The sequence below is a fragment of the Myotis daubentonii genome, chromosome 6 (assembly GCF_963259705.1).
Source record: "Myotis daubentonii chromosome 6, mMyoDau2.1, whole genome shotgun sequence".
NCBI classification, from domain to species: domain Eukaryota; kingdom Metazoa; phylum Chordata; class Mammalia; order Chiroptera; family Vespertilionidae; genus Myotis; species Myotis daubentonii.
The window spans coordinates 10,796,362-10,815,506 of record NC_081845.1 but is presented as its reverse complement, the minus strand read 5'-3'; the positions used below and the strand labels follow the sequence as shown (position 1 = coordinate 10,815,506).

Here is a 19,145-nt window from a genome sequence, read left to right as displayed (position 1 = left end):
TTCTCTCAATGATGTATCTTTATCCTTAGAGAAATAATTTGGTTATGTAAGAATAGCCCAAAGTCATCCTAATTCAAGTTTGCAGAGTAAATTATGTGATCAAGCTTGAAAATACCATTTAGGGTAAAAAATGGCATGCAATAAGACTGTTTTGTTGTGGAATGAGCACCAGTCACCTGGTCTATTCTTAACCTCTTATGCTAACCTGCCATGTGTGTCGACCTCTCTTTGGATTAGTTATTTCCTTCATAAGTTGAGGGGTTGGACTATATGATATCTGTAGTTATTTTCCTTTTCTGAAATCATATGGGGTGGGTGTGTGTGGTGTAGGTGTATGATTAGGTATGGCCCATACTGGCTTCATGCAATAAGCATGTGCTTGAATGTGTCAATTCTCATGATGGCTACATGGTGGTAGATCCTGGTAGAAGAAGAGGACTTACCTGGTTTCTAGTTAGAGCTTGAGGTGTGCAGGGCTGGTGCTGCTCTGTTAATGGGTGTGTTACAGTTACACAGGAGGGGTCAGTTGACTGTAGTAATTATTCTGGGAGGAAAATCTGGATTGAAACGGAAACTCAAGGGATTCCATGTCTGTTTGATACTCCATTCCTATCTGCTTGAGATCATATAATATGATTGCAATGAATTCCTGAGCTAATTTGGCAATAACTCTTATTTATACTTAGGTTTTTATTATAGCAGTAGTTCACTGATCATTTGATTCCAAAAGTAATTTTCTTCTACAAATGTACCCTTGACATCCTAAAATATATATTCAGATTTAATGAAAGAAAAAGATGTATTATAGAAAAGGCAGTATTTTTTAACCAGACATACAAAGAAAGAAGCATTAATTTGCTTTTAAAATTTATTACAAATGGAAGCTGCTTTCTAAATCATAATTGATAACAGTTTAATTTGCTTTTTTTTCAGTGTCTGGTATGCTCATTTTTATCATTTAAGATCAAGAAAGTATTTTCCAGACATTTTTGCCTTTGTTAATTGATTGGGTGGTTATTCGAGGTATTTTTAAAGGTATTTTAGTAAATATACTTAAGTATTGATAGTTCATAGAGCCATTGGTTTGAATTCAGTGGAAAATAATTTTATTAAAGCTTAAATAAAGCTGTGCAAGCAATTTTCCTCCATTACAGTGTCTTTGGGGGCTGCGTTAATTATAAGAACTGGGGCAATTGGAGATGTTTACTCAGCATACAAACTCCTCATTGTTAACCACGGCTGGTGTGTGCTGACAGCTGCCTCTTAGAGAAATGTAACCCATGGTTAACGGTGGAAAGGGGGGCATTAGCATAATTTTTTGGCAACGACTAAGCTGGAGTTTCAGTGTTGCCTTCAACAGTGACTCCTTCATTAACAGGGTCTTATCAGAGGCCCAGACTCCACAGGGGGTGGGAAGGGGAGATGCAGCCATAGGATCCTGCTGTAGGTAACCAGAATCCTGTGTGAAATGTCTGCTTCTGAGTCAAAGAGAAAAGCATTTCAATTGCTCATGATTATGATTTTAAAAGGGCCCGTGGAAGAAAGACTCTGTAAAGGAACTGCTGATGTTTGATCAAAATTGGCACAGTGTAGAGGTGGCTTTTTTGACGTTGACACTAATGCATATTATGTTTTCTATAAGAGGAATAGGAATTAAAACATTTTTGTTCTTCAGGGACCAATTCAGACAAAAATAAATCTGCTAATGCAAGACTTAAGAGTCACGAATAAATTATATCCCCTGAAGGTTCTCTAACTTCATTTGCACGTTGTTAAAGGTATTTCAAACAATTTGGGGGGAAATTGGATATTTTTGAAGGCATATCAAGCCAGTATCGGAAAATAATAGATAATGACAAATACTTACTTTATATTAATATTCATCCTTAAAACAATAAACTGCTCCCCAGGACTCAGGATTCTCTTTGATTTCCTCAATAAGAAAGAAAATTGTTAAATTAAATATAAATGATAAAATTGGGTAATATAAGATGAGGAAATAGCTACCATTCATTGAGCACTTACTATATGCCAGGCAGGCACTGTGCTAAATGTCTTGTTTCATTTTCATAACCACCGACCTCTTAGGTGCTACTATTAATGTAGTTGTGTTGCAAGTGGGAACACTAAGCTCCAGGGAAATTAGGTGATATTTCCAAGGTCACTCAACTCAGAAGGGGTAGGAGTGAAATTGGAGCACAGGTCTTTTGTTCTGCAGCTTGCAGCAGTCCCTCTATCACCCTGGGCTGTTCTTTATCATCAGTGACAGTCATTGCTATTAGTGATATCTTCCCGAATACACTAAATGATCTCCCTGGGCTCCTTTCTACTCTCCTCTTACATAAGAGCCACTGTTGCTATTTCACATACCCTGATAATTCTATCCAACAGCCCTTCTTCAGGTCAGTGCTTCTAGCAGTTTCTTCTTTGTCCACTTGTATTGGTTTCTATTGGGTTCACAATTGCTGACCATGCCCCCCATCTCCTCTCCACTCCAGGTAAACTGCCTGGAAAAAGGGGTGCCTCACTGGGCTGGGACCAGACAGTGTCTTTGCTTCAAATTTTCTGGAGGCTTTTTCCTTTTTGATCCTTGTGGGCCCTTAAAGTGTGCATAGGGATCAAATATAAATGTCTCCAAGGACTGACAGACTATCCCCTGGTTAAGTTGACTGGGGTCTGGGGATACTCTGGGCAGATGGAGGAGGATGCTTTTACTTCTCCATTTTACCTTGAAACAAGAGGGGTGCAACAGAATGCAAATATATTCTGAAACTAGAATGTCTAAAAGTTATTCTTGAAAGGATTTGTGGAGTCTCAGAAAGGTTTGGGCAACCCATGTAGTTTAAGGGGTAAACCCAGAGTGCCTTGGGCCAGCCCACTCTCGGCAGCCCGTGAGCCTTAGTCCTTTTCAGTTTGGTTATGTCCCTGGAGCAGGTGTGAACCAGAGCTGCCTGGCGGCCTCCTCTGTGGTTGGGAGCTCCTCTGCGAGCATTAGCGCTCCATCAGCGTTCTCCTCTGATTTGGAACTCCGGTTGTACAATAAGAAATGACGGAGGTGACCTGTGATTAGGATCAGCTTGAATAAGGTCTCTTACTTTTTACTTCTAAAAAATGATATTTGACCTGGATTAGGAAATACACTAATTTGTATTATGTACCTCAGTGATTCTCAGCCCTGGCTAGACATTAGAATTACCTGAAGAACTTTAGAAAATACCAAATGCCAAATGACTTGTCCCAGAATAATGAAACCAGGACAACTAAGGCGAGACCCTGTATCGTTTCTTAAAATCATTGCAGGCAAGTGGAATGTGCAGGGGGATCAGGGGTTGAAAACTACTGAGTGGAGAATGAAAAGCAGGGAAGTAGGGTTTTAGACTGTTCCTGCTGTTACTCAGAGTACAACTAGGACTGCTAGTGAGCTTACCGGGTGCTCATTATGTGCAGGTATAGTTCTAACTATTTTTCATGGAATGAAAATACCCTGGGGTAACTCCTTACAATAACTTATGAACTTACTTCATTTTTACAGATGTGTGTATGGAAAACTTTGAGGAGGTAAAGCAATTCTTTCAGAGTGGAATGATACTTCTTGGGGATATTTTCTATTGTAAAAGTGAGATATCTGTGTATGTAGGTATATATTATGTCTGGTTTTTTATTGCTCTTGTCACAGAAGACTTTGATGGTTCTTGTATGGTTAGCATGCCTTAGTCCTGCCAACTGAGATCCAGGTATACTATGGTAATCAGTCAGGAATCTTCAGATGCCAAGTCACAAATTGTGGCCTCCTAATTCCTAGTATCAGACTTCACATGAGTTTCCTGAAATGTATATTTGTAGCAAATAGTTTACGTGATGGTGGTAGACATTGATAACATACTCTCCGCCAATGACTCTGGAATATGTAAACACTCTAGTAAGTCCACAAATTGTAACCCTTTGCAAATTCACACATGATCTCTCATGTTATATTTACCACCTTCGGGACTTGCAACTGGATTATATGGATGGGTTAAGGGAAGGAGATGAATCAAGGATGACTCTTGGACTTCGGAGCCTATGGGAGAAAGGATGTGAGGTCTCCATCATGAAGGGCTGGATGGGTAGGGTGAGATTTAGAATGGATTGTGATTTAGCTGGTTGCAAAGTCTGAGATCACTAGCCTTCTAGTCAGGGCATCATTAACACCATTAAACCATGTGCGTTGTTGGCAGTGGTTTTGGTGTACAGCTCCATACATTTTAACCCTCGTACAGATATGGGCCGGCTGAATAGTGTGCAGGGCTGGAGTGTTACTTCTGATTGGCTATCACGCGTGTCCTCCCCCCACCTGAGCAGCCTGGACAAACCTGACTTCTCCAAGAGGGTTAGGTCGATGCCGGCCTGAGCTAGCAATTTCTTGGCGGTTTAGAGACAGGCCCTTCTGAAAGATTGACTGATGGTAGGAGGGGAAACATGTGGTGGGTATACTATTCCTTTTTTTCTGACTTCACAAGATACTGTAATCCTTGATCCCAAAAGGAAGGACTTGAGATACGAAAAGGAGGCTGACCAGTGTGGGTACTTTCTGGGAAGAAATGAAATGATGCGCCTCCAAAAATAAGAGGTACTGCCTCACAGGGTGCTGGGACCTGGGATTAGAGACTGGGTGCAAAAGTGGACGTTCATAGAGCAGTGGAGGTGGGTGATAGGCGAGTGCTTGTCCTTATCCTGGCTCCAGACCCTTCATGAGCCCTCCTCCGCCCTTTCTTCCCGGATTTGCATCTGGAGCACCAAGCTCAAAGGCTGGAGGGATCTTCTTTCCCCAAAACTTGACACCCTCAGTAGAATCCTCTGTAAGACAGACCAGCAGGAAGCTTCTTTGATGTTTAGGGAAGTGCTTATGATAAGTGTTCCCTTTGATCTCCACAGACAAAAAGCTACTAGCTTCAGGTTTGAAAATTCTGACAGTTTTGTTTACTTTGTACTAGGAAAGCCGAAGTGAGATCCTAAGATGAAAAGCTCTACGTAAATACATTATAATAATACAGTTATACGCTAAAAAAAGAAAAATTTGCTGCCTCCAACTTAAGAAATCCAGGTATCTTTTCTTTTCCCTTTCTGTACATCTGTTATAAGCAAAGGCATTTAGAGCCTCTGTCCTAAGAAGATGCAGGAACATAACTGGATGGGAGGTCAGGGATCTGCTGGTGGAGATAACAATGGAGTCCACAGTGCAAGTGCCCACACTGGTCAGCCCTGTTCCTTTCTCTGCGCAGAAGGAAATGAAGTCTTCTATTGGGGGGGGGGGGGGGGATATTTGAGCTGAGCCTGAGTGAAGGGACTGGGGAAGAGTTTTTTTTTCTCCAGAGAAGAGAACTAGTTCAAAAGGTCCCTGACCCACAAGAGGTTGGTGTGTTGGGAGCAGAGAGAAGGCTGTTGTGGCTGGTGGCGGGTGTGGTAGGAGGCAGGGCTTGAGGTCATGTAGGGTTATAGACCATACAAGGTGCTGACTATTTTGTTCTTGGAGAAACAGATTTTAAACAGAGGGCTAACATGGTCGGATTGATAAGGTTAAAAGATCCCTCTGATTGCTGTATGGATAGGAGAAAAATTAGAGATCATGGAAGAACCCAAGGGCTCTCTGAGATGGCCCAGAAGGCCTGGGGAAATGTGATCAGATTTGAGTAATATTGTGAAGGCTGAGCCAACAGGACCTGCAACTGGATTGTACGGGTTAAGGGAAGGAGATGAATCAAGGATGACTCTTGGGACTTTGGAGCCTGTGGGAGAAATGGTGTATCCTGTAACCCAACAAGGAAAACAGGGGAGGCAGAAATTGGGGGGTGGAATCCAAACAAATATAGAGTTCTGCTTGGCCTGTCAAAGGGTGAGTTGCCTGTAGACAATCAAGAAGGAGGTGCTAGGAGTCAGTGGGACCCACGTCTGGAGTTTGAGGTAGCAGTCAGGCTCGGTCAGTCCTTATTAGGAGTTTCAGGGACTTTGGTTCTTATGGAAACTTTCAGTGTTTTAGAAACATTTAGTTGTTGGAGCTTGAGATTGACACCTGGAGAACATGCTGGAGCACGTTGGGATTTCTGCATCCCTCCTGGGAAGACACACTTACATGATGAGCACACGGAAACCCTCTGCAGCTATACCCATGCCTTGTAGAGACAGTTCTGAATATCTCTCTAGACCAGTGGCCGGCAAACTGTGGCTCGCGAGCCACATGCAGCTCTTTGGCCCCTTGAGTGTGGCTCTTCCACAAAATACCGACTTCTGTGCATGGGCCATGAAGTTTCAATCGCACTGTACGTGCGCACCCACACGTGGTATTTTGTGGAAAAGCCACACTCAAGGGACCAAAGAGCCGCGAGCCGTAGTTTGCCGACCACAGCTCTAGACTCATGTGATTGTTTTTCTGAATTCTTTTGTGCACTTCCTCTTTGTTAAGCCAGACATACGTCTCACTTCCTATTTGTGTATGTTCCCAGTGGAGTGCAGCACAATCATTAAGAGCTAACAAACAGTAAATCACATTCATATTTCAAAGTTTCATAAAAATAACGCAATCACGAGCATGCCAGGTGTTTGTGCTTCCGTGTCTTTCTTGTGCATGAATATTGCAGGCTGTTGTCCCTTTACCGCGTCCAACTGGCCAGTGAGAGTACAATCCTTGTTAACATCAAGTGGGTGTTAAATCAGAAGACTACACAGAAAAGGGGATGGATGATGCTTCAGGACGGAAAAGGGCCCACAAGCCAAGCCCACTTATTTATGTTTGGATAAATGTCCCCACTTGAACTGTCCTTGGCCTAAACTCTGCTTCCTCTTTTTATTCCAATTTCTTCAGCCACTTTCGCTCTTTCCTAAAAAATCATCTTTCATCTACTCCAATGAGGACATTTACCTTATTCCCTGTGCTACTGTTCTAAGTACTCTTGTGTTTACCATATTTTTTATAGTTTGTTCTGTTAGAGAGTCTGGTTTTCTTCACTTCTCATGGAGATGATTTCCCCGGGACCGACAAGTGTTGCCTCTTGGAGAAGAGTCTCTGGTTATACTGGTCATATCATTGGCTCCCCCAAGTGATTCAGCATGTTGCCAGGTGGGCACCTTGGCCATACCCAGGTTGCCGGAGATGTCAAGACCCTAGGCTTTTTGGATAGGCAGATAAACGAGCAACCTCTGGAAAAAAGTCTTCTCTCCTCTCGCAATTTAATAGCTGTGTGACCATGAGCAAATTATTGGATTTCTCCAGGCCTCTGCTCTCTCCTCCATAAGCAGGGGTAATTACAACCCACTCATGATACTTGAATTACATGAATGAATACCTGTAAAACACCTAGCAGAGTACCTGCTATATTAAAGAAACTCAATAACCTTTAGCTCCTGCCCTAACCCCACTGAGTCTTTGTTCATCAGGAAACAGTAACCATGCACTCTGAAAGCACACAAACCAGCAAGTGGCTATTATACTAAGACAAAAGGAGCTCGGAAGCAAGCTAGACTGAAAAAAATGAAGGAAATTGACAATCAAGACAAAGTGGAGAAACAGTGCAGTGGTTCTAGGACCTGCCACCTCAGCCTCACTTGGGAACTTGTTAGAAATGCAGGTGCTCAGAGCTGCTGAATCAGAACGTGTGGGCACAGGGCTGGGAAATCTGTCCTAAAAAGCCCTGTATGTAATTCTGATGTACAATGGGTTATCTACAAATATTGGGTGAGGAATCATGGTGCATGTTTCTGCATGTGTATATCTGTGTGCACACACACCTATGTGCATACAATATTTGTAACTGCTGAAACTATTAACCAAGTGTGGTAATACAGCAAAAATCCTGCCCATGTTTCTTTGGTATGATTGTCTGAATAGAAATATATCTAAAATGCTTATTTGGAATGACTTTGTACTGAATTCATTTTGGGTTTAAAAGTATTGATTCACCAACTTTCTTCTTTTTCTTTTTCCCTAGGAAATTCCACTTACTTGGATGACCATGGACCACCTCCTAGTAAGGTAAGGCCTCTGCTTGTGGTGTAAATCCCTTTTTCCTTTTCTTAGTATCTACAGCCTCCACCAACCCCAACCACATCTCTCCTGGCTCTGAATTCTTCAAAAGAAAATAGTCGATGGCTGATGTCAAGCTAATCTTTGCCTTATAGTATGGAGAAAAGGAAGCATGTGGAGGTAGCCAAAATGGTGAGAGAGGAGAGCCAGGGTCTCATCAGTAGCTGTAGCTGTCACAGCACTGGAGCCTTCGGCTGACTTCAGGTCTTTGGCTGCTTCCCCTGTTTGCTGCCTCATTGGCCTCAGCATCCATGCTGGCCCATGATGTAATGCCCACAACTCAGCTTCCCCATCCCTAGAGCCTTAGCTAGACTCCTGCCTACTTCTCCCCGGCCTGCCTTCATTGGTACATTCTACCCGAGGCTCAACCCGTTAGAACCAGATTTCTCTGCCAATGCCCTCCCCAGGCTGACATGGCCTGGCCTGTGTGCCCACCTTTGTTCTTTCTATATGCAGTTTGGGTCAGGACCATCTAGCGAAGGTCTCTAGCCCATTGTACATCAGATTTACATATAGGGCTTTTTAGACAGGACCATCTAATGTAGTTCTCTACCACTAGCTACTTTCTTGAAATCAATGAAAACCAAATGTCAGTCTACAAAAATATAAAGACAGTCTTTGACAACTGAAGGCGCTGCCTGCAAAGTACAGTTTTCAGTGCATACTGAGAAGAAAACCAACCGCTAACCTTAGCAGCTGGGAATTTATCCTAACGTCAGGTCTGAGTTGGGGATTTGAAGAACTCCACCCCATTTAAACCCATGAGCTTCAGAATCAGGTGTTTCCGGGTTCACCACTGGCTCTGCCACTTTCAGTGTATGACATTAGACAAATTATTTAGTATTTGAGCTTGAGTGTTGTAATGTGCAAAGTAGGATTAAAAATACTGCCCACAGTATAGGATGACTAAAAGGATTGAATGAGGTGAAATATGACAAGCACTCAGCGTCTGGCATGCTATGAACATTAAATAAGTGGTGGGGAATGTTAACTAGACTGGGGTAACATTCAGATCATTGATGAATGGTACAGTAGTGCTTGTCGCAGTCATGAATGGCTCTACCGCGCGGCCCACTGCATATTGAGTGCCTGGGAAGCTGTAGGTACTAGGAATACAAATATGAGACGACACAAGAGCAGCAGCAACAAAATAGCTCCTACCCTGGAGGGAAAAAAGGACGTAGGATCGGACACCATCTGAGGAGAAGAACAATGTCCATCTCATTTCAGTTTCCTCATGTCCATGCACTGCTGTTCATTCAATCTCACTGAGTTGGACCATGCCCCCCAGAGCTGGAATCTGAATTAGATCTCCTGGCTCCTATCCCAGGTCTTTCCACGAGGCCAGTATTCTCAAACTGGAGGCTAATTGTTAAAGCACAGATTGCAGGGCCCAGCCCCCTGCGTGTCTCATTGGTAGGTTTGAGGTGGGATATGAGAGTTTGCATTTCTAACAAACTTTTGATAGATGCTGGTGCTACTTGTCTGGGGATGTAAGGCCACGGATATAGAGAAAACCATTCCCCTGGCCATTTTCTGTGTGGTTTTTTACTGCTAATAGCCTACAGGGAGCGGTATGGCTAATTATATAAAGGCTATTTATTAATATCATGATGACTCCCATTGTAACATTTTTGTAGTGAAAACGTCTTTCCTTTGGTCAATAACCTGCCTAGGAGGGAAAATGAGTCAGGGTGGGAAAGAAGAATAGCGCAGTTGGCCTGCTAGGTTCCTTTGCCACTGATTGTACTTCTCTCCCAAGTGGGGCCAAGTGCCCTGCAGGGAAGAGGTGTTAGGCGGCTCTGTATGTGAGACCCATCAGCTGTTTCCTTCAATGGCATGTCGGGGCATTGCTTTGGATTCCAGGTTTGATAAATAAGGTTTTACATCTTCAGAAGACCCAGGCCCACTTTATATGAACTTACCTTCTTTTACTCAATCTTTGGTGACCAGTCTGGGGCCACACCTTTAGTCTGCCTGGGGGCCTTCCTCATGCTGGGGTGCCCGTGCTGTCTGTCCCTTTGCTAGTGTCCTCAGTGCCTGGGTTCTGTGTTTGCTGGGCTCTCTCCCTTGCCCCTGAAGGTCTTCCTCTGTCAGTGCATTGTGTCCCCTCCCACGCCGCCCCATGCAGTTTGGCCCGTACCTCTCCCTCTTCCGCCACCTCCAACTAAGGCTCCCTGTGATACAAAACTGATCAGGTCCTATCAGATCATTTTACACCACTTTCAGAATAAAAGAGATTGTAAACTTTTCCAAGTTTGAAAACTGTGGCTATAATCTCTTTAAACAAGCACAAGTTTATATAATACAGTCTTTCACTATAACTATTTTCATTATCTAGAAGTGGAATAGCAAAAACACTCTTGACTTTCTAAGCAGTAGCCAAAATAAGAATAATACAAAAACGGGTAAAAATAATATCAGTATGTTAACATCTTTTCATCCGTGCTTACTAGTTCTGGCAGGGTGGAAATGAATCCCAGCAGTGACGAGGTCAGACTGCCAGACACAAGTCCCTTGAGTGTCCCCCGAGGTGGGGCGTTGGTTATTTAGGTCTACAGACCACTGGCATATCCAGGGCATGGTGGCACCCAGAGGATAAGGACTCATACATGTGTGGCCTCCAGCGTGAACCCCCTGCCTGGCAAGGGACAGCAGGACTGCGTCCAGACCCACAGTTTTCATTTCTGTTTAGCATTCAGAAATAACTTTTTGATGCCAAGACCCAAAGAGCTGTGATCTAGATAGAATAAGATTTGTAAGCCCTGAAAATGTACTGAGGTTTATAGGCGGGGTCTCATTTTATTAAAAGCGCAGTTCGACAAGTTTCACATTCCACAAGTAATAGCCTTTTAGGGAATGGGGTGTGCGCCACACGGCACACACAGGGCCCAGGTCTTCATTGTCTCCGGTATTTTCATAAAAGAGAACCAAATGCCTCTGATTTTCACTTGTTTTTCAAATCTACTTGAACCTCGCAGCTCACCTCAGTTTTTGAGCTAAGTCATTTAAAAACAGATGTTAATATTTTCTTTTGTTGACCACTTTTTTACTGGCATCCTGTGTGTGCACAGAATACAGTCCTTAAGATTAGATCCCTACTAGAAATGAACATGTAGACCTCTTTCAAATGAAATAGAAAGATAGTCTCGAGTATAAAAACAGGCATAAAACAGCAAGCATGGTAAGATTGCACTTCTTATAAAATTGTGTGTGTGTGTGTTTGTGTGTGTTTGCGCATGCAGAAAAGAGCCTGGAACGATCATCATATTTTCTGCAGATGGTGAGATTTTTACCCTATTTCTTATGCTGTTCTGTATAATTTGAATTCACTAAAGTAATGTCTGCTCAACCTGAAGACCAGGAAAAGAAATTCCTGGTGTGAGATTGAACTTGGACTGGAAAGCCTGCAGTACTCTGGTTCCTAAAGCTCCATTTGCAGTTTTATGGACCCTCCCAGAGCAGCGCCCCCCCCGCCCCCCCCCCGCTCCCCCCCTGAAAGTTGACCTCTCCCTCCTGGATTCAGATTCACTCCACCTGGAACATGAGCATCAAGTATTTGCAATGATCAGTTCTGGTGCCTACCAAGACAGTTATCATTTCACATGCTTTGGGTTTCCAAATCTTATAGATAAGGAGAGTTGGTTTAAACAACTCAAGGAAAATAAAATCATGCTCCATAGCGGATGTCTATTGTTTCCTATGTGCCAAGTACTCTGCCAAGTGCTTTGCATGCATGTTTAGTCTCTATAAAACTCTATAAAAAGGAAATAATTTTTAATCCTAATTTTACAGATGAGGGAACTAGATCTTACAGAGACTGAATAACTTGCCAAAGGTCATGCACTGAGTATTGGCCTTGGGAATCCAGCCCAGGGCTGTGTAGCTTCAGGGCCCATGCTTTTAATCATTTCAGGATCACCAATTTAAGTAGAAATGCAATAATTTTCACCTTATTGCTAGAGTTTACTCTTTTATGTAAGTTATTTGGGACCTTGACTGTTACAATAAACAAGTTCTGACCCTCAGTATATCACCAAAAAATAGTTATCACCATTTACCATGTGAGTACAATGGACTCTTAATTTTTTAACCATCTGGTAAATTTTTTAATTTCTACCTCATCTTTTGCCTTCCAATCATCTTTGTGGACATATACACCTTCAGCAATTATACATTAACAAACTGTATGTAAAGCAAAATTTGGTATATAAACATCACAAAAGATGAAAGAATACTGCCCCACATTCATTGAACAAAATGGATGATCCAGGTTCTTGTTGCAAAATTCTGATGTTTTTTTCTCTTGATGACTAACTGCATGAGAATACCACATTTTCTTTTTGTCATTAGAAATATATTGTTCACTAATGGACTCTTGAGTTTCAGAGACTTGATGTAGGATGTCATCATCTGAAGACTTGTAGCTGAGGTTTCACCCCCATGATCCATTTCTCCATTATCATTAGAGTCTTGAGTGCTATTGTTTAAGTCTTGGCATTCATCTCAGATTTCTCTAATGCAGTGGTTCTCAACCTTCCTAATTCCTCGACCCTTTAATACAGTTCCTCATGTTGTGGTGACCCCCAATTTCATTGTTACAAATTGAACATAATTAAAGCATAGTGATTAATCACAAAAACAATATTTAATTATATATGTGTTTTCCGATGGTCTTAGGCGACCCCTGTGAAAGGGTCATTCGACCCCCAAAGGGGTCGCGGCCCACAGGTTGAGAACCGCTGCTCTAATGCGTGTGAAACCTCTCCCTCTGTCAATTTTCCTTTCTTTGTCCTTAGAGTCAGGAATGAAAAATTCTGAATTCTCCATTCTGTTCAATGAAAGTTAAAAGCAAACTACAAGGATGGTACTTCCAACCTTCTTTTATATCTTTCAGAAAGATGTACAATATTTTGGGTAATGCAATAAGAAATATAGAGGGTGATGTAATACAATTGATTTCCATAATGAATCATTCTTCTTTTTAGGCTACCCTTGTTCAATACAGTAGCCATTATTCTCAGTTATTCTTTTTAACTATGGAGTATTCCAAACAAAAAATAGTGAAATAAATGAAATGTACACCCCATATACCCAATATATCCATGCCTTCTTAGACTTAAAACTTTTTAGCTCGTCAGATTTTTCACTCTTTCTTATTTGTTGTTGGTTACAGAAGGCTGAGGAGTATGGATTTTGAAATCAGATCTCAGTTCAAATCCTAGAGATGTGACTAAGTACTTTACCTCACTGAACTTCAGTTTTTGTTTTTGTTTTTTTTCTTCTAAATGAGATTAGTAATGTCCACCTCTTGGAACTGTGAGGCTTAAATGCAATAAACAGAAAATACTTAGCATGATGCCAAGCACATGTGAGCTCCCAGCAGTGGTCCTTAGTACTATCAGTATCTCATTTATAGAGCCTTTGACAGATTTTGGTAACTCTATTTTGGAAAACTTAGAGTAATTCTCACTCCCAATCTCCAACCCCATTTTCTTTGGATTTTTAAAAGCAATTAATTACAGGTTAGTTGATCTACCAAATACCATCTCCTAATTTATAAGAACTTTTGGGTTCCATAGCTGTCCCTCCTTTATTCCTTGGGCTAGTTCAGCACAGTAGGCAAGGTCTCCCATGACTCATTGCCATAAAGCTTTTCTTAATATTGTTCTCTGCGTCTAATCCTGACTTTATCCAAAGTCTTTTAAAAAAAAAAAAACTTACAGAAAGTGGAGCTGCTTTTCATTTTGTGGAAGAATCAATTGCACTGGGTAATAGGTTTGTGTTTAATGATTCATGATAAATATATTAGGATTCGAGAAAGAAAGAAGTAGCAGGACAGAATGAGGCAGGGAGTCAGGAATAAGTTTCACTCTGATGAGCATGACCTTGAAGGAGTCCCTTCCACCCTCTCTCTTTTTCATCATTGCAAATAGTAGGAAAATTAATGACTTGAATGTTTTGTTTTTAAATAACTCTTAAGGGTGTTTGAGCTCAGTGTGTGCTCTAAAGAACTTTATGCTTTGGTATTTTGTTTGAGAAGGATAATTAAAAGCTTAGAAGGTAAAAGGATCTGCAAAAGGCCAACAAATTAGCCTTACATAATAGGGTTATTGTTTCTTATCCTGAAGTCACCTGTATTCTTGCTTCACTTTCCTTTGTACTCATCACAGCTCTTAATTATGAACATAGAGGTGTTTGGCCCAGTTAGTGGCCCCCTGAGATTTCAACATTCCATGTAGATCTGTGTCCAAGTTCAGAAATAGTACATCTAAATTTATCAATGTTAGGAGCATGTAATGTGTCCACTTTTTCTCCGAGAAGAATATGGTGAACTCATTTCTTCCTCAACAAATGTTTAGTGCTATTAAGTACATCTTTCACTTCTGTCTTTTTCTTTTATTAAAAAAATTCTGTGAAGTCACAGGTCTGAAAATATGTGGTTCATATTACTGTTCTTTTAGCATCTTCCCTCTTCCACTACCCAAGACCCAAGAGCTAGTTATCACTGATACCATGTTCTCCAAACTTTATTGAAACCAGCACCAATTACAATCATGGACTCAATAGTTGTTGGGTTTGGGTTGCCTTTAACATTAGAGAGATATTTAAATGAAGCATGAAATGTTAAATTTGAAGGTAAAAGACCTTGCTTCATGTGCTGAACTAGCCCAAGGAAAATTTGGGCTATAAACATCCCAAATTTGGACTATAAACACACGGCTTTGTACTGTGCTGAACTAGCCCAAGGATTAAAGGAGGGACAGCTTATGGAACCTGAGAGTTCTTATAAATTAGGAGACGGTATCTGGTAGATATATTTAATTAAGAAATTGCTTTAGTAAATGCCACCATTCTTGGCAGGGTAACAGTTGCCTCAGGGTTTTCAAAGTTACTAGTAACTTAATCATCTTAGCAGCTCCCAGTATAGTTACCTAATTCTTTCCGGTTTTTTTAAATGTCTTCCTTGACCATATGATCAATTTTTTGGTTTTTAATATTATACATGCTCCTATTTTGATTTAATTTGGAAAGTACGGAAAATTATAGAGTAGTAGGGGAAAAAAATTACCCATACTGCCACCACTCAGAGGCAACCATAATGAAGAGTTTTTCACAGTCCTGTCCAATCTTTCTTTATATATATGAAGGGTACTAAAGTATTATGCATCATTTGTTGTGAATACTTTACCAGTCCCTTTATGTAGTGTTTATGTTAATTAAAGTTAAGCAGGTACCTATTGCATAGAGTTTAAAGCATGAGATGGCTCCTTGGCTTATTATAAAAAGTGACCCCTGACTACGCCTTCCCTATTACTCTCTTCTCTGCAGAAGCAATTATTCTGTTAACTGCATTAGCTTTCATATCTCTGAGTAACCTGATTATGTTGCTTCTTGATTTTTCTCAGCTTTAGGCATTGTCCGTTGGCATCCTTTGTGGAACAGGATTTAGCAATTTCATTGCAGGCTGCCCACTACCACCATGCAAGCACCCTTCTCATTCTCAGTCCTCCTAAACTGTGTATTATTTGGACTAAATGAGTACTCAGTGTTTTTATTGTTGACACTAGGTAAATAATAGCCACAGCTGAGCCATTACGATAATGTTTCCTTTCCTGTTTAGCTTTTTGTTTTCTTTGTAATAAATAATTGTCTTGGTTTGGAAATTTATGCTCATACTTTCCTGTGGTCTCCAAGTTACCCTCAAACTCTTCCCCTGTGAGGTAAAATCTCCTCTCACAGCCTCCAGACACGTTAGGTATTTTATCAGTGTCGCGTTGCTGACATCTCCCCTGGGCCTTGGCATCTGCTCCCATCTGGCTGGTTGCACACAGCCTCCCGCTCACATGTGTCCTGGGAGCTCCCTTCACTCTCGTTTGCTTCCAGTTTCCTGCATAGCCATGTGGCATTAGTTCCTGCTGCTGTAACAAATAACAATAAACCTAGTGGCTTAAAACAACACAAATTTATTATCTTATTGCTCTGGAGTTCACAAGTCTGAAGTGAGTCGAAAATCAGGCTTCTTCCTTCTGGAAGCTCTAGAAGATAATCTATTTCCTCAACTTTCCAGCTTCTCGAGCCCACCTATCGTAAGGACGCTTGTGATTATGTTGGTTTTGTTTGACTAATACCGGATAATCTCTCCATCTCAAGGTCTACTATGGCGTGTAAGGTAACATATCACAGATTCAGGAAGTCAGGACTTGGACATCTTTGGGTGGGGGCATTATTCTGTCTTCCATGTATCTCTTTCCTCAGCCTCCAGGAGCTTCTTGAGAAAAGGTGCACAGGATGGACATTTTCTGAAACATTGCATTTCTGAAAATGTCTTTATTCTATCCTTGATTGATAGGTTGATAGGATATAAAATTCCAGATTGGGAATCTATATTAATCAAGATAGGCTAAGGTGTTGCAAAATCTCAGTGGCTTCACACTTTGGAGCTTGTCTTGCTATGTAAGACCATCTGTGGGTCCGATGGCTCTTAGGAAAGTTCCCTTCCAGAGCTCTTGCAGAGATCCAGGCCGTTTATATCCTGTGGCTGCATCTTCTCCACTCGGACCTCCATGTCACAACGGCAGGGCAGAGAGGAGCTGGAGGGATGTGTAAAGACTTTTTATCCCCTCATCCTGAAAATGACAAGTTATGATTATAAGCAGTCTGTTGACCAGAATTGGCCATAAACCCTGCTCAGTTGCAAGGGCGTTGACAAATAGACCTCCTAGGTATTGTGAGCATTGAATGTCTCTGCCACAAAATCATTTTCCCTCAGAATGTTAAGGTCCTTCTCCACTTGTAGCTTACAGTATTGTTGGGAAGACTAATTCTTGACCCTTTATATGAAAATCAAATCTGTCTTTATGGAAGCTTCTTATTTCTATTGTCCTAAACTATTATAATTTTGTGCCTACTGTGTGTAAATTTTCAGATACTCTTCTGGGTACTCAGTGGATTTTCAATCAGGAAATTGATATTCTGTTTTGGGATATTTGCTTGAATTTTTTCACTGATTTCTTCCTCTATATTTTCTCTTTCTGTTTTTTCTGATCTCCTCTTATTTGGATGTTGAACCTCCATGACTAATAGTTTATATTTCCTATTTTGTTTCTTTTATTTTTCTTTATCTTTTTGCTCTACCATCTGGTAGAATTTCTCATCTTTGTCTTTCAATCTTTCTGTTGAGTTTCTTCCCTATGTTTTTTTAATTTTATTTCTAAGAATTTGTTTGATGTTGTTATTGTCTCTGAATGTTTTATATTATAGCATTCTTTGGTTCCATAAAGGATTTACATTTCTTACAAAAGGTTATTTTTAGATTTTTTTCTACTTTTGGTTGTTATTCTGAATGGAATATTTTTTTCTACTATATGTAAATAGATTGTTGTAATATTGAAAATTATTGATTTTGTGCCTTATATATACTCATGTTGCTGAACTTTTTATTTCAGTAATCTTTCAACTTTTTTTCTTAATAGGGAATACTTGACAATAACCATTCATTTTATCTTATTTTATCTACTTCTGTTTTAAGTTTTTATATTCCAGAATAATATTAAGTAATGTAAGGTCCATGGTGGGGGAGTATATATTAATTATCACCATGTCACACATTTAGAACATGTACCTGGCACATAGTAGCACTCAATAAATATTTGTCAAGTGAACGAATGGTAGTTATAGATAGCACCTTTGTTTTGTTTTAAGTTTTAATGATTATGCTACAGTTTTATCACTAAACTTAATTTTGATATTGAGGTTAAAATAGATATTTCTTACCATGTTAATGAAATATTCTAATTTTTTGAAAACATACAACTTGAAGGAATTGTGTTTTCTTGTGATCTTCCGCTTAGAAACAGATATTGAATTAAATTAACTTAATTCATTTTTATTTTTAAAAAACTAATAGGGGACAGATAGGTTGATAAGTATAATAAGATACTTTAAAAAAAATCAGTGTTTGATTTGTCTTACATCTTTACTGGTGACCTGTAAGAGGAAATGCTTAGAAAAATCTCTGAGTTTTCCAATGACTTAAATCTTTCTTTTTTCCCTGAGGGGAGAGGAGAATAGTAGTAAGCCACAGAAATACCTACTAAGCCTAGTGTCTTTGTCAGTTATCACCTAGGGCAGTGGTTCTCAACCTTCCTAATGCCTTGACCCTTTAATACAGTTCCTCATGTTGTAGTGACCCCTCAACCATAAAATTATTTTCGTTGCTACTTCATAACTGTAATTTTGTTACTGTTATGAATTGTAATGTAAATATCTGATATGTAGGATGTATTTAGGCGACCCCTGTGAAAGGGTCGTTCGACCGCCAAAGGGGTTGCAACCCACAGGTTGAGAACCGCTGACGTAGGGGCTTCCACTCAGTGTGATACTGCAGCCCAAAGAGACTGTCAAAAAACACTGGACATCCTTCAGCAGGGAGCATAGCTGTGCCCCGTGCAAGCTTTGATTTACCTACACATGAAAGATTAGATGCAGTTTCAGACGACAATGATTAAAAGAGGCATAATTGAGCTGGAGAACATCCAGAAAGCAACAACAAGAATGATCATGCAAGGTGGAATAAAAGGCTAAATTGATTGCAATTCTTGTCAGGAAAGACACTGGCTGAGGAAAATAATTGAGGCGAACATGAAACTGTTCACCAAGGCCTTGAACACATCTCTGGTCTGAAATAAACAGGCTCATTGTCCCTCAAATCTTAATAAGGTTTCCCAAAGTCAAATTGAAGGCTATTCTGCTTCTTACAGTGGATAATAAACAACTAGACATCATTTGCCCAAATGAAAGTGCAGGCCAAAACTATCCATCAGTCCTCATAAAAGTTTATATCTATTCGTGGATGACAAATTCACAATGGATTAGGAGGAGAACAAGGTTGTTTGGCAGAACAGCCTCCTGTTTTAGAGCTGATGTTCTTGAATCCAGGAAGGTCATTCTTATTTTATATAGAAAGAAAAATGGACATTCTTTCCCCCCCATGAGAATATGAATTAGTAATTATTGACTCTTGTCTACAATGTGGTAATTACTGATGCTTATCTCCAAATCATTCGCTGGACTCATGTTCAGGTGA

The 19,145-nt window shown here is 40.5% G+C and overlaps 1 protein-coding gene across 2 annotated transcripts in view; it reads left to right on the top strand.

Annotated features, from left to right (window-relative positions):
* Positions 1-19,145, top strand: part of UST (uronyl 2-sulfotransferase) — a 264,853-nt gene that overhangs the window by 101,291 nt on the left and 144,417 nt on the right. For both annotated transcript variants that reach the window (XM_059700100.1, XM_059700101.1), the window contains exon 2: positions 7,962-8,005. In XM_059700100.1, coding sequence (XP_059556083.1) covers positions 7,962-8,005 — 44 coding nt within the window. The remainder of the gene's footprint in view (positions 1-7,961; positions 8,006-19,145) is intronic.